This window comes from Dermacentor variabilis, chromosome 6 (genome assembly GCF_050947875.1).
Source record: "Dermacentor variabilis isolate Ectoservices chromosome 6, ASM5094787v1, whole genome shotgun sequence".
NCBI lineage: Eukaryota > Metazoa > Arthropoda > Arachnida > Ixodida > Ixodidae > Dermacentor > Dermacentor variabilis.
In genome coordinates, this window is record NC_134573.1 from 103,263,142 (window position 1) to 103,279,595 (window position 16,454).

The 16,454-nt window shown below is 48.9% G+C and overlaps 1 protein-coding gene across 1 annotated transcript in view; it reads left to right on the forward strand.

Annotated features, from left to right (window-relative positions):
- The window catches only part of LOC142584978 (uncharacterized), a 308,939-nt gene that overhangs the window by 180,722 nt on the left and 111,763 nt on the right, over positions 1 to 16,454 (forward strand). Inside the window, exons 2-3 of the mRNA XM_075695378.1 lie at positions 6,340 to 6,620; positions 9,307 to 9,651. Coding sequence (XP_075551493.1) covers positions 6,372 to 6,620; positions 9,307 to 9,651 — 594 coding nt within the window. The 5' untranslated portion in view covers positions 6,340 to 6,371. The remainder of the gene's footprint in view (positions 1 to 6,339; positions 6,621 to 9,306; positions 9,652 to 16,454) is intronic.

Consider the following 16,454-nt stretch of genomic DNA (forward strand, 5'->3'; position numbering starts at 1 on the left):
GAAATTATCGAATATTTATTTCTGTTCGAGTATAACTTTCGCTTTGTCGTATGTGTGTGTGTGTGTTTATGGGTGTATATATATATATATATATATATATATATATATATATATATATATATATATATATATATATATATATATATATATATATATATATATATATACACTTTCAGCTTTGTGATTTCATGCCCAATGTACGGGGGGAAATGAGCTTCGCGCACTCCGTTTTGCGTTTCGCAAGAGAAGTAACATTTAGAATAAAGCTCTGCTGCGCCTTGCGCTTGTAGCAGCATTTCGATTTGAGTGCAAACATGATGCAAAATGTAATTGTAGGGGCGATAATTAATGTAGGTTGTCGCAGATACGAGTTCGGTGATTAAATCCGATTACAAGTTTCAATGCAAACTAATGCCGGTTCTCGTCGTTCGGCTACCAAAGCCAGTTCAATACCGTCCTTTAGACTTAGCGACGAACGATCATCTGTGCACTTCCGGCGAAACAATCATGCGTTTGAGCTACGAAGTTCTGAGCTTACCCACCAAAGAACGGAATGCATGATTGCCGCTTTACATGCTAGATGGCGTTGACGTTAGACGACACATCCTGGCCATACCAGGCGAATTACGGTAGTCACGCGCGCATTTGTTATCGTTCAGCCGTTTCGGTTGGCGATCGTATCCGCCGCCACCGCCGGTGTCCGTAGCAGCTATCGCCGGGAATGAGAAAAATAAAATACCTATAGTCCCCGCCGGGATTGAGCCCGGGCCCGCTGCATGAGAATCAGGTACTCTACCACTGAGCAACGCCAGCGCTTTTTCTTTTCTTTAATGCGTGGAATTATGAGTATAGTGTCATTCGAAAACTGTTAGATTACATTTGGACACACATGAAAAACAAATGCACTCATGCTACGTACTCTATTCATTATAGAGAAGCCGAATTATCGAAAGACATTCCGAACCACCTCTCTCGACAAGGTCTGTCGTTCAGAAAGGGGCTGCTCAAGTGCTTAGTGTGATTGCAACCACTGATCCCGTTCCTGAATGAATTTCGCATCTGGACGCTTGTGTTTGCCCGACTTTGGAACTTTCATTGAGCCATGCCAGCGCTTGCTAGCATTCCGCGGAACAATGTCCTATAAACGTGTCGCGAGAAAATACACACGTCGCGTAGCGCCGATTCGTGCACATCTTGCATTGCAGTCGCGTATTATTACACCAGGTAGAATGCCGTGTAGCAGATGCACAGGTAGCGGCACAAGGCAGTTAAAGAAGGTTTAGGGGAGAAAAAGAAGTTTAAGGAGATGTATACAGGAATGCGAGAACCATATATGTCGTGTACCTCATTAAATCAAGCAGACTAGGTGACTATGTGACTGCCGCGTTTCAAAGGGGATGCCAATACATTATCATCATCATCATCGTCGTCGTCGTATTGTGCCACTTGCCTTGCGATCTGAAATTCGCACCGCGTAGCGTCTATACGGGCGCCTTTGCATTGCAGTTGTATATGATCACACCAGGATGCACCTTATGTAGCCCTTGCACAGGCATTGGTACGAGGTAGATAGGGAAGTCTTGAGGAGGGAAAAAGAAGATTATGGAGATGTGTAAATATTGTTGTAACGAAAAACATATACAGCATACCTGATTACTTCAAGGAGGCTATGTGACTGTTTTTTACTGTCCTGTTTCAAAGGGAATTCCCTTAAATCATAATCATCATCATCATTAGCATCGTACCGTGCCATTTGACACGCGATGTGACATGCACGCCGCGTAGCGTCGATACATACAAACTTTGCAATGCAGTTTCGTTATATTCCACCAGGTTTCCCTACATATAGCAGTTACATGCTGCGCGTAGCTGGACCTGGTTAACTCAAGCAGGCTAGGTGACAAATAGTCACCTACAAGTGCCAATAAACCATCATTATCATCGTCATCAACAGCAACGTGCCGTGACACGGGTCAAGGGATGTGACATGTGCGCCAGGTAGTCTTGATATCTCTATTTACTCTTCGGTGCACGTTGTGGCGCCTCCTCGCAACGTACGAACCGCTTCTGAAGAAGTGAATCGTAGAGCTACGAGCGCGGCCGCAACTAGGCAACATCGGGCTCAGCAGACCGCTGTGCAGAGAACAGGACAAGCCGCAGCTCGCCGTCGACGCCGGGCGGACTGTTCTTATCGTTCTCGTGAAAACGACACCAAGAGACTTCGCCGCGAAGACCCATGTAGCGCGTGGTAGCGAAAATGGTGCTCCCATCGAGCCGCTCTTCCAGCTTACGCTTTGTCTGCGCTGCGTGTACCGCGCAGGCCTGTGACTTTTTTGTAGTTGCTTAATAACTGTACACGAAGGCTCAGGGGAGTACAAGTACACCTGTGTGGCATGTGCATCAGTGTTACTTTTGAACGCTGTGCTCTTTGCAAAGTCATTGCACATCGACAAAGAGAGCTGAAAAGTTCCGTTGCAAAATGACTCCGCACAAACGAGTGTTTACGATCTTGTGCGCTGGTTTTGTGGATACGGTCCCCAGTGAAAGGCGATCTAATGTCAAAGGCGGGTAAGAACTGCTCCCTTGAACCGTCATTGAAGAACGCTCACGTATCGAAGGACCTTCCCGCCAACGATTTCTGGGAATAGCACAATGACACCCAACCGGGGACGCATGTTGCTCTTTCAAGTCGGTGGTCAGTGAAACAATGCCTTCTCTTTGTTGCAGTGAGAGCTAGCTAGCCGCAGAACAATGGGAAAGAAACAAATGCGGCGCATGCTCCGATAAAGTTACTTGACGTCACGTACAAAAGCTTGCTGCCCTTCTCGCTTGCTACCGGCGCAGAGTTCAGATTCCTGACGTTGACAGAAAAGGCATTGTTGACAGGCATCCGTAACGCAGTGTACTTCAATATTCTGAAATTCGCACCACTGTTGACGTGGTGTTGGGTGAACGAAACAGCAGTTTTTCTGGCAAAAAAAAAAAACAAAGGCAGGGGAAACAAAAGATACGAATTCTCTCGTACTAGGATTTGTCCGCTAGAAACTTTTGTAAAGAAAAACAATGCGGGGATTCCTATGCCGGGTGAGAATGAGTTTAAGCGAGGCTTTCTTTAGTTTTATAGAGGAACGGTGTTTCTGTTTAGCGAACATTATACAGCATAAGGCAAACGACCATTTTGAACCAATTTGCATTGCGCCCCAACACCGCAAGCACGTTCGACAGAAGCCAGAGTCTACCTCGCACACGCTCCATACACACCGAGCCGAACTTGTCGAGCGGAAAGGGTTTCTTTAACTACTTGTTTGAGGGCACCCGTAAAGAACGCGGTGTGTTTCCGCAGCTGCCTGATCACTGCCTACCGACGCCGCCAATCTATATATACGCATTTACGAGCAATTCTGCGCTCACCTTCGAAGCCGTTCGCTGCGCACTGAAGCTGTGGTGCTTCCCATTTGTGAGCAAATCGCTCACTGAAACTGCTCGACTTCGCGTTTACGAGGCAGCGTGTGCTCGCGTTCTAATCACACCTCGCTGCGTATCGAAGGCGTTCCGAGTGCGCTCGACGCTTTTTTTCCGAGCCTCTGTTTCCTCTACACTTGTACTGCTGCCATTTTTTTTGTCATTATGCCTGTTTCTTGAGCTCGCGCCTGCGCTTACATCATCGTTCGTTGCCCTAGGCCGCCGCGGTTAGCGTGATCTTCGAGCCCAGCGCATCATGCAACACAAGCAGCCATATCATACTAAGTTGGGAGAGGGGGAGGGGGGCCACTGAATGAAGGGAAAGAAAGCTTCCTATTAAAATTGTCAACGGTCATCGAGGGATGAATGTTTAATTCAAGCGATAGCTAGGCGGTGTAAATCTGCTGAGGTGTCTTATCGTGTATGATGCGAGCTTGTTTAACGCCGAGATAACAGCGACAGCGATAGAATGACGACGATGCAGCGACGACGGCGGTGTGGCGACGGTGGAATGACGATGACTGCGTGACAACAGCGGCCCGATGGCAGCAGGATGACGAACACATAACCATGGCGACTGCACGACGACGACAATGGAGGGACGACTACGATGCGACGGTGATGGCGTGTTTGCATTGGAGCTCACGTCTACGCCTATGTACACCGCCGGCCGCTCCGGGGCGCCTAAGTTTTCATTATCTCCGTTGTCGGTTCGCGCTACGTCCAACACCGGCCAATCGTGCAAGACAGCTGACAGCTGTCGCAAAGTGTGTGTGGGGGGGGGTTCGAGCCAAAGAAATCTTTAAAAAGTTTTGAGAAACAGGGCGTCAATCGTACATAGATTGATGACCCGTGTTGTCTTTAGCCGAAACGCAATGTCGGGATCGCATACAAATGAAAAATGGCCTCAAAGTGAGGCGGCAGAAAAGCGTGAAGTAAATTTTGAACGCTCACTTTATATGCGCACCTTCTAGCCAGGTACTCGATATGTTGAAATAAGGAAAAGAGGAAGGAAAAAAGGTGGAAAGAAAAAGCATTATGATGATAATGTGAACACAGGAATCATTAAAATGCATATTGCATGGTTTAACGCTGTCAGAACAATTCATGCAATGGCTCTTCTCAAACGTTACTTCAGTGTACACCTCCCATTCAACTAGGTGAATGAATACATGAATTAGATTTTATAAGTAGCCCCTAGAAACGGGCGTAGTGATGCTACTGATATTTTTAAAGCTTTAACCTCCCTGCCTTTCCTTCTCTACTTTTTCCTTCCTTCCTTTAAAGCTTTACTGGCCGCGAACTTGCGATTTCGCCATGGCGGTGCTCCGAGGAGGCACATGACTTCACAACGAGAGCCTCGCCGCAGATATTTCTCTCTCTCTCTCTCGCTCCCTAGTCACTACTGCGCATGTGCCACTAGTAGCACCGACCCACAGGTGTTCTGCCGCTGCACAGGGCCGCGCCTTTCCGCCGCCGCCGTTAGGTATGACGTCACACCGCGTTCCTCGTCGTTGCGCTCGCCTCCGCTAGCTTCGCCAGCTGCGTCGCATGCCTGATAACATGTCGGAGGATTGAAAAGGAGAGCTCGCGTGCGCCGTGTTCACAGTTGAGGTGGCAGTATGGACGGCGATAATTCTGATAAGTAGGAGGAGGCCTGGAATCGACATCGGAACGAGATGAAGAGGAAACGAATCGCGCAGGAAACAGACGAACAGCGCGCCGAACGACTGGCTAAACGCCGCAACATAGCTAGACAACCAGGCTAACCTGGACTTGCAATCAAGATTAAACAAGGCTAACCCTGCTATGCCTTAGCTTTCGCTACGTATATCGTGGCATAGCCGAGCTAAGCCACTGCCAATTTTTTTTTCTTTAACCTTTCCACTGCGTCCATTTCGTTCTTATCCAGATCCGCTTATATCCATCTAATATTCAGTAGTACCGTGGACGTTGCAAATAAGGCGTGATGGAGTGAATAATTTGGATGAGATTAGAAATAATGGCAATTATTGTGTTGCCGCCTTTTCCCCAAGCAATAAACGATAAAGGATGATAACATGAAGTGATGTTAAAGAAGTTTCGGTAATAACACACATTTCGCGAAAGTGCTTAAACAGTCGATTTTAAAGAAACTAGGCAACAAAAATACAACAATGCCACACACATGAGAAAAGAAATCAGCCCGGTACCACCGAGGATGATTATCTAAGTAAGCAAGGTCTGCCATCGACAGTCGTTCAGCACACTCATTTACTGCAGACGATATTCTCTTTCTTGGCATTCTGGACAGCGTAGCATCGACGTTCTTTCGCGGCTCGAGAACGACAGCGTTCGTCCAATTCCTCTTAGATGAGGCAATCGTTGACGTGAAAGTACTCATCGGCACCATTCCTCGGCTCTTCCTGGCGGGCCTGCTGTCGGTGCGCGTTCAGCCCACATATTTGCTGTAGACTATGTTCTCCTTCTCTGGGATTCTGCGCAACAAGGGACACGAGAAGTCGCACATTCACAACCTCTCACTCGGTGCCAAGCCACGTGACCTCAAGCGTGCACCAATGGAGAGAGAGAGAGCGCGCACCTCGGAGAAAGGGTAATCTTAATAGGGGATCCAATGACTCCGCGCCGCACCATGTCAAGCGCGCGGAGAGAAAAAAAAAGGGGGATCTCCACTCCTCCCCGAGTGGCAACGTCGTTCGGTCAGATAAATATCTGATAATTATCTGAAAGAACAAAAGTGCCACGGCAGCCAGGGAAATTCCCCGTAAAACACACGCAAGGGCATAACAGGAAGCGTTTGCCGTGACGCAACGTGAACACACAACCGCGGCCATTCTCGCTCCGAATCCAACAGGTGTCCTTCCCCGTTTCGTGCAGGTGCGCGCCCCCTCCGAGCCGGGCCGAGTTCCATGGCGGTACCGTCGTCGGGGCCGAGCGGCCTGCTGCTGCTGCTGCCACTGGTGCTGCTGGCGGCGGCACCCTCGCGGGCGCAGTCCGCAGACCCGGAGTGGCTGCAGCGGCGCGTGCTGGAACGGCGCCAGGTGGAGCAGCTTCCCCCGGCCGCCATGCCCGAGCCCTCGTGCGCCCAGCTCAGGCTCATGTGGCGCCAGATGCACCGCATGGCTCGACACAGTCAGCTCACCAACGAGATACCGCAGGTGAGGGCACGCTGCCGCGAGCACTCCCGCAGGGAGGGTCGCTGGCGGTGCTTCGACGTGACTGCGATCGACAAACTGCGATTGTTGCGAAGTGCAACCGCAGTTCATGAAATCGACTGGCCTCAGCGACTGATCCTAGGCGTGACGGGCAACCCTACGTGCGGCTGAGGCTATTAGTGCCTCCCTAGCCTCCGATTATTTAGTTATTTTCATCATTTAAGCCCCTCGGATAGCAAACCGGACGCGTGTCAGCTGGCCCACCCACGATGCCTCTCGTTCTTCCTCCTTGCTTCTTCCGCAGGAAACAGTGCAGCGCCTTTGTGTTTGCTCATGCAGTACGCGCGAGAGCGGAGAGCGTTGGCCGACTGCCTGTGGCGGGGCTTGTACATGTAACCTTTACCTAAAGATATGCATCCGATTCATCACGAGAACCGTAGGAAGGCAAGAGCCAGAGCTTTACATGCTAAGTACGGGAAGTACAACGGGGCAGTCTACGTAGATGTCGCCGAGTATAAGAACAAGGACGCATTTGCAGTTGCGGTGGTGGACGGGCGGGGACGCTTAGTCACCTCTGGATCAGTCAAAACCCGCTCCTCAGAAACTGCAGAGGAGGCGGCGATAGCGCTAGCTATAGGTAATACTGAAGCTGACCTGATTTTCAGCGGCTCTAAAACAGCCATCCGAAATTTGGCGAGGGGCAGAATCTCTGTCACAGCGGCAGGATTACTAGATCGGGCCACGGGGCGAGGGACTACGGAGGTGGAAATTGTCTGGGTACCGGCCCACTCTGGGAACCCTGGGAACGAGGCGGCTCACATGAATGCTCGAGGTTTCGTCAGCCGAGCAGGTGAGCCGGACGTTCCAGGGAGGTCCACGAGAGATGGGCTGGTGTCCTTTCACGACATTACTAACCATTACAAACTTGAGCGGAGAATTTACCCTCCACCGGACAAGCAATTGGTGAAGGCGCAGGAAAGCGTCTGGCGAAGATTGCAGACGAGATCTTTCTATAACCCATACGTGTTAAACAAAATCTACCCGGACGTTCAGCCGGAATGCAAATGGTGCCAGGAACTGGCCACCTATGACCACATATTGTGGAGCTGTAGCATAGCGCCGCCACCGGCGGATATTATGCGTGATCCTTCTCTCGAGCAGTGGGAGGCCGTGTTGGCCAGCTCAGACCCGGTCGTCCAGACCAGGGCCGTGGAGTGGGCCACCCAGGTCGCCGTCAGCCATGAGCTGATGGCCATCTAGCACGGAATCGTCCGCACATGCGTTCTGACGAAAATAAAGTTTTTCCATCCATCCATCATGCCTGTCGAGAATCGGCAATGAGCAGTTTAATGAAGAGGCACCATTGGTATACCTTGGTCCAACCTGTAAATGCCCTTGCAGAGTTGTTTGTGCACTGCTTGCATTCCTGCGCAGAGTGGGGCTCGACTCACGACGGGTAAAATCCCGCCTGAAAAATTGCTATTTCGTAGTAATCTTAGTTTTTGCGAGGTAGAACGAATAATAGAACAGTTATATTCATGCCAGCGACGTTATCATGGCGTTATGATGGTTGCGGTGGTTTCCATTTCAACACGAAAAAAGCAGACACAGACTTAGATGTCTTTGGCATCCTTCAGTGATTTGATACGCAAAAACAACTAAGTAGGTCGTTTTCACTTCGTTTTATTCAAGTACAAGGAAAACGCGCTTGATCCCAACCGCTCTGAGCAGCCTTTCAAGTAGTCAATATACATATAACAATTAATTATAGCTACGCCGATTGCCCAGCAGTATTGAAGTTTCTCGTATGTCATAGTTGTTTTATTTTTCGTTTTGTTAACTTCTACATCAAACCTTGATCACTTATCATCCCTAAGCCTAACTATGAGATTTATTTAAAACGTGCACATTGAGCGTTACACTACAATAAGAAGTCGGTTTACGTTATTCCCCTGCGCATTAGAAGCACACATGTTTACAAGAGAGGCTAAGATACATCGCAGAAGTTATCTGAACAACATGCAGTACACGTAAGACTTTGAGTAAAGCGCGTTTAAACCATTCAGGACGACCAGAACCACAGGCTCCAGCTGATATGCGTTGCTGTTTACACCATCCAATTGGTTTTAACTACGCTGCTGTAAAGAGGCAGAATAAACGGGAACCATTTTTCACATAGTTGAGCTACGCCGTAGTTGTTGTTCAGGGACTGAACAAGTTTTGTGGGCTGCCAGAATGAGTGCGTGAGTGATTTCTTTTGATGAAAATGAAAATGTTGGCAACAACAGCGTCGCCGGCGTGTCCACAAGCAATAAGATGTCCAATTATCGAAGGATGATAACATCGGGTGATATGAGAAACGTTCCGACAACAAAGCAGATCTCTTAAGCGGGATTAAACAGCCAATATTGAAAAGAAATAAGGTGCAATGGAGATACCACCCGCGGTAAATAAAGGCCGTATACACGCACGAATGAAATAAGCCAATCCGCGTACGGCCAAACGTGTTCGACACCACCGTCCTGTTGAGGGCTAAACGTGAACGCATAACGGGCAGCTTTCCCGTTTCATACTCTTTTAGATACGGACAGAGCTATAAGGCCTTGCGTGCTATAGCGTATTTTCTACTTCTATTTTTTTTTTCCCCAATCCAAGCATAACGCATCCCTCTCCTACTTTCGCGGCGCAGTTCCCAGCCTCCTACCCGTTCGGTTACGTGTCGCCCGACGACAAGGCACTCATGTTCTGGACGCCAGGCTCGTTCGGCAAAGTCGTGCGGCAGCCGGGCCAGAACCCCGTGGGCGTGGTCAAGCCCCGCCGGCCATCCGTGGCGGGTCGCTTCGCCCAAACGCCCCTGCCCCGCTCCAAGCTCGGTTCGTCGTACGGCACAGTGGTGCGCAGCCCCAGCGAGAAAGCCGCGCTGCGGCGCCAGATGGCCGCCACCGCCGGTTCCTGGGGACCGTTGGCACCTCCCGACCGCGGTTCGGACGTCGGCGTCGTTTCCAAGACCAGGGTGCTCTACCGCAGCGAACAGGTAAAGGCGCAGCCAGTGACGGTCTTTTCGCACCAGCGCATCGGTGCACGTATCACGACTAAGTGGTGATTATTATCCGCACGGACCTCATATAAGTAACTTATGAGGTGCGACCTGATAAGGAGAACCACTATATCGAGTTCCACTAGCGATGTGCGAAATGCCGCACTTCATGCAGCTACACGCTTCCGTGACCAACTGCGGTGTCGATTTGAACCTGCGGATGAAGCGTCACAGTCAGTATTCCCTCTTTTTTATCTATCTATCTATCTATCTATCTATCTATCTATCTATCTATCTATCTATCTATCTATCTATCTATCTATCTATGTATCTATCTATCTATCTATCTATCTATCTATCTATCTATCTATCTATCTATCTATCTATTAAAAAATTAAAATTAAATTATGGCGTTTTACGTGCCAAAACTATTTTCTGATTATGAGGCACGCCGTAGTGGAGAACTCCGGAAATTTCGACCACCTGGAGTTCTTTAACGTGCACCTAAATCTAAGTACACGGGTGTTTTCGCATTTCGCCCCCATCGAAATGCGGCCGCCGTGGCCGGGATTCGATCCCGCGACCGCGTGCTCAGCAGCCTAACACCATAGCCACTGAGCAACCACGTCGGGTATCTATCTATCTATCTATCTATCTATCTATCTATCTATCTATCTATCTATCCTTCTTTTTTTTTCTTTCTTGTTACCTGTCTTCCTTTATTTCTGTCTTTCTATCCACCTTTCTTTCTTGCAGCCTATGTTCTTAACCCCTTTCCTCCTGTGTAGGGTAGAAAACCGGACGCGTGTCTGGTAGACCAGCCTGCCTTTCATTCCTTTCTTTTTCTGTCAGAGTATGACATGCGTCAGAGGTTTACGCGGTAGCGGGATTTGCGAAAAGAAAAAACAATCTCACTTTCCGCGAAGTTTGTGCATTCAACCTCAAATACTGACAAGCGGTCTGCGATAGTATTGGCAGCCAGCACTCTGGTACGAATTTCAACAGCCTGCTTAGCTCAAATCACAAATTGAGTTCTTTGTCGTTTTTTCGTGTAACACGCACCCCGCAACCTTTTGACGCCCGACAGCACATTGTCGGGAAAGTTGGCCCATATTGTGTGTCTCGTTCAGCTCTAATTCGGTTCGATTTTGTTGCGCAGTGTATATGATGTGCAACGCTATCTACGGTTAAAAGGAGCGCGTGAACCTAGAGAGCGCGTGCGCAATTTTTTTCCCTCTGGCAAGTGCCCAACTGGCCTGCTTTGTAGCAGGGCACGTATTCTCGGACGAACACTTTCGGCGATACCAGACAGTTTTAGTACTGCGTACGTAGCGTACGCAACGGCGTTGCGTACGTAAGATCGCTACGTTCTGCAAAGTGCGCATGTGCAGAACGCAACACGAACGGTACGTGATGCGTACGCCGCCGCTGCGTACGCACGCATCCGATTCTTGCGTGCGTACGTAGGGAGCCTTGCGTGCTGCTCTCATGGTTCTCGTTTGTTCGGGAGAGCGTGAGACAAAAGAGTTTCCCAAAATGGCAGCGTCAAAAGGCGACCAGCGGAAGGCCGTACTTTTCAATGGCCTACAATTTGGCGTTGCTGCGTGAAATGAACGCGCACAAGCTATTCCCAGATCCTGCACGGTGGGAAGGCATAGCAAAAATAGGAACTTTGTTATTGAAAAAGTGTTCAGTGTGCTGTTTGCGCGAAAGGCTCGACCTGCTTTTGGCGCAGTTCGTCGCAATTGATCGTGCGAGCCTCAGAAAGCAAGTATTCGGTTTTTATTTTTCTCGATATGGTTCGTGCATTTCACCTGTATTAAAAGTAGTCTCTTAAAGGCCTAAATATAGTTCGACGAAACGGGAACGCGCCTACACGTTACACCACGCTAGCGAGATCAACAGCGTCTAGTTCGACCGACGGTTCGACGTACTGGCGGACGCGGCCAATGCGCTCCGACGCGCCCGGCGTCTAACGCTCGCTCCCTCACGTACGTAGGCATTTCGCAGTACTTAAAGCCCTAACACGACACGCGCTCCTACGCTTCGCAAAGCACTCCCGTGCTGCGTACGTATCGTCATGGTGTAATACTAAAACTGTCTACGTAGCGCTCAACCAGCCAATCAGCTCATCCGTTTTTGCCCAGCCATGCAATCAGCGTGTGTGTGATGTCCGAGGCGATAGTACCACTGAGAGGTATCGTCCCAGAGTACGTCCTCAGATGACTCATGGTTCGTGGAAGTGGCGCATTTCTGCGCACCTGTGCAGTGACATAGCTTCAGCTAACGCTTGCAACTGGTGTACGCAAACAAGGCGAGACTGCGCATTAGTGTTTTATAGTGAAGGGTAAAATTGACGCCGACTAAAAACATTAAAAGAAATATAATAATATTTGGGGTTTTACGTGCCAAAACCACTTTCTGATTATGAGGCACGCCGTAGTGGAGGACTCCGGAAATTTTGACCACCTGGGGTTCTTTAACGTGCACCTAAATCTAAGCACACGGGTGTTTTCGCATTTCGCCCCCATCGAAATGCGGCCGCCGTGGCCGGGATTCGATCCCGCGACCTCGTGCTCAGCAGCCCAACACCATAGCCACTGAGCAACCACGGCGGGTATTTTAAAAGAAAGGAAACCAAGACGTTACGACTCCCGCACAAGAGCCTTGTTCACAATTAAAAACAAGTTTTTCTTCTTTTTTCAATGTGAACAAGCCTCCTGTATGGGAGCCGAAACGTCATGGATTCTTTTAATATTTTCGGTCGGGGTCCGTTTTACCCTTGACTATGAGCAATACCTACCAAACCAGTTTTCATCAAGCTCTTGATTACATTGGTGTTTTCTTTAACAGTGGGCCGAACTGTACTTATTCTGTTTTCTGTTCCGCTGCACATGAGGTAATGAGTCAAATGCTAGTTGGGGTGAAGGACGGGCATTATAGTCAAGCGCTTGGGGCGTGTAAAGCGGTTCCAAACTGTTTCTATTCCATTTCTGCAATCAGCGCTCCATAAGTGGTCGAACATATTGCGAGGTACCCCCGCTTCGCCTGTCTGTCACGCGACGTCACGAAAACCACAAAAACTCCTTATCTGATATGGCATGCGCGCACTGATTACGCGGGATCACACCTAACAAAAGAAGAATAATTATTTATCGTCATTAGCCCTCCGCTTTTGGTCAAAAACGTTTCGGTCTGCACCCACTTCGCCTTTATGTCACGAGACGACATGAAATAGCGAAAGCTCACCCCGTCAGAGCAATGTTCACGCATTAAACTTGAATCAGTATGCTGAAAAAAAGAAGCAGAATTTTCTTTCGGCATAACCGAAGTCTACCCCGTTCCGAAAGCAACGGAAGAAGTCGTCCTACCTATCGCTCTGGCACTGGCTACTCGAAGCTGCCAGGAATAACGCATTTACTAGCATATATGTGTGTATATATATATATATATATATATTCGCTTGGCATCCACTGTCTTCTTCGCTGTGAATCCGTTTTAGGGACATTCTTAACTTTCCATGGAACGTCGCTGTGATCTTCTACCAGCCACCGCAAGCTAAGCAAGGGGAAGCGTCCCAATCGCGGACGTCGGCACCACCCTCCTCATCCGGTTATCTGCTTTCACTGCTCTACAGCTACGCCTCACAGAAACCCTCTCCATTTTTGCGTGCTCCTCCCCTCTTGTGAGCCAAGTAAATAATAGAAAATCACCACTCCTTCCAGTCCGTGAAGATGGTCGAACAGCGAAGCTGTGTTAGTTATACCGAGTGTAACTAATACTTTGACGGGGTGAGCTTTCGCTGTTTCATGTCATCTCGTGACGTAAAGTAGAAGTGGGCGCAGACCGAAACGTTTTGACCAAAAGCGGAGCGCTAATGACGATAAATAATTATTCCATGCAATTCAAACTTGGCAAGCAAATCTACATTGTAAATCTGTTGTTTCGCCAATTCCTTCACCTCACTATCACTTTTGTGGTAGGCAGCTTCTTCCTCGGGAGTACGCACTACTTGTGGTCTTCCCATAGTTGCAGCTGGGATGGAATGTGCGGAACCACTAATCAAAAGCTCCATATATTGGGCGCAAGGCCCGCCGCTGGAGATGTTGGCACTGCAATCGTTTTGACGGTTGGTTGCATTGGCTTGACAATTGACGTCTTTGTGTTTCTTATTGAGCTTACACACACGTTCGGCTGCGACAGAGAGAACGACGTCAGTGTCGCTATGCCCTCCGACCGCCGCTGTAGCTTGCGTTCGATATCTCGAGTTTGCTTGGGGACGTGGTTAGCAGCATCCGACCGGCATTGTCACTTCCGGTTCTTCACAATTAAATTGTCTGTCCGTCACTAAAACAATGAATGGCTCGTGCCCCCTTAAGCAATGACTCATAACACCGTAAACGCGGCCTCTCCATTACAACGACAGAATAGAAGTGAAATTTTACGCTGGAATGACGAGCGGCAACGAAGCCAGCTGTGGAAGACGACGACGACGCTCGAGCCGTTGCTGATGATGATAGCTTTAACGAAGTCCGCCAACCACGGCACAGGGTCCGCCTAAACAGCTTCGCTGTGAAACCTGTCAAAGTAGGCAAATGATATTCGCTTTGAAATCAAACAAAAGTGATTTCCTATACACGAGGAGAGACTTTGATTGAGCGGTTTAAATAGTCACCGCCGGATGCTTACGCTGGCGTTTACGTAAATTTGACGTCAAAAGGCTAATAAAAACCGATTGAAATAGTTTACGTTATACGGCCCCCGACTGCTGTTTCGACCGGTAACCTAGAGAACGACATTTTTTTCCGCTCTGGGTTGGAAATAAATTGAACTTCATGATATATAACCAGATTAAATAAGCTAAGAAAGAGAGCGAATTAACGCTATGAGAAAGCTGAGAGTCAGAGACGGTGTCATCTTTGCCTTCTGCTCAATTTTTCACAATCGGCGTTACATGCCTCTCCTATGTCAGTGTGGCGGGAGTGGCGCGCGGTACAATGAGTCGATGGTCGCTTTTTTTTTACTTTCGCTCGATGCTGACTGAGACAATCATGGTGCGCGGCCAGCTCACGAATGACGCATCGTCTCGGGCAAAGGCCCACGTCAACCCTGTCCGCCTCTTCCCGCCTTGCTCTCATGCTCCGGCTCTAGTACAGGCTGCGCCGTGCAATGAATTCACATTGCCTCAAAGACACGCGTTGACCGCGAGAGAAACATTCCGTACGAGCTCAAATGTTGCAAACAAAAACAAAAATAAATAAAAGAGCATGAGATAATCTTCACGGCCAGGAGAGTAAAAAAAAGAAAGGAAGAAAAGAAATGAAGTTGGATGAGCCCAAAGTCAAGTGATAAGCGCGCGACGAAACGAGGATAAGCGCCGCATGAAGAAAGGAACACTTCAGTCGCTCTGGCGTAGCGTACGCTAAGCTGTGAACGAAAACTAGTGAATTTTGCTGAAGACAGCGAAACATATTGCGGCACGTGACGCCTCTGTTTACGCTATGCTGCGCTCGATTCAAGCTGCGTCGTCACCCGATTTTTAATGCCTTGACTGCTGACACAGTCGCAGAATAAATATATAATGCAAAAAGGTAATACACCCAAAGGGGTGTCACAGCACCGCTGTATCAACGCTGCGACGACCGAGGTCACTTTAAGCTTTTTCTGAAATTTGGAAGCAGCGCGGATAGTTATTAGTTGCTTACTTTGCGCTGTTACTGCTTATTGCTTGGGTAAGCCCATCGCCACGCCATCGCAATAATGATCTCGAACTTAAAGCAGCCCTTCCTTAACAAAAAAAAAAACGAAAATTCCGATTCCAGTGAGGTAGAATAAGCTTCCAATTCCAAAGGGGTAATCGCTGAAATAGCTAAACTGCGCGACTAAAGTAAGCTGCGCGCCTTCTGGAATACAGCTAAACGCAGTGAGGCAGCGTAAATCTTCTCAGGCTGACTGCCGAAGAAGAGCTATCCAGTTTGACGGCGCCGTCAAGTCGGGCGAGACGCCATTTCTCTCATCCCGCGTATTCAGTCAGTGTTTTCCCCGTTTCTCCTCAGCGAGTGCCCGCTGTTTTCTTTTTCTTTGGCTGCACTACAGCGATGGCGTGTACCGAAACTGGTTCGAAATGCGCCGACGAACCTGCTGCACCTCTGACGTCAGTCGCTCTTTGCAGAAGTGCGCGCCAGTTATGCGCGCGCTTTCCGCTGGGAGGCGGGCGCGTAGCGTGGGTCATTTTATCTCTCCGCAGCAGACACGGAGCTGGCGCGCGGGTTTTCACAGAAAAGAAGCTTTCTCTCCAGCCCAGGCACGGAGCGTGTTTTGCCTTCAGCGAACTGCGGCGTTCCGTAAGAGAGGATTTCGCGCATGCACAGTATTTCTTATTCTTTTTCGTTCAAAGAGGTTGAGCTTCTCCTTCCACACCCTCTCTCAATTTCTTTTGTGCGTTCGGCTGGCTCCGCGGCAGGAAATGGAAGGGAGAACAAAACGTCAAGAAGTTGCATCACGATGCGCATGCGCCTGGTCGCAGGCATCGGGCTGAAAATGCTGCGTCACACGCAGGCTTTTTCAGTGAGACGAAGTGTATATGGGCCAACCAGAGATCGTCCTAAGTACTGCGTTCGCTGGTGTTCTCTTATGCGTTTTTTTTATTGTTGGTGATTCAAAAGCCTTTTTTTTTAATACCTGCTCAATGCGCTGTTTCCCTATGTATCACGTACTGGGATGTGAGGCATAGCCTGACACCTCAGAGGTATAGGAAGTCATCTTGTAAAAACAGTGCTAACGAAAAAAAGAACGAAAGA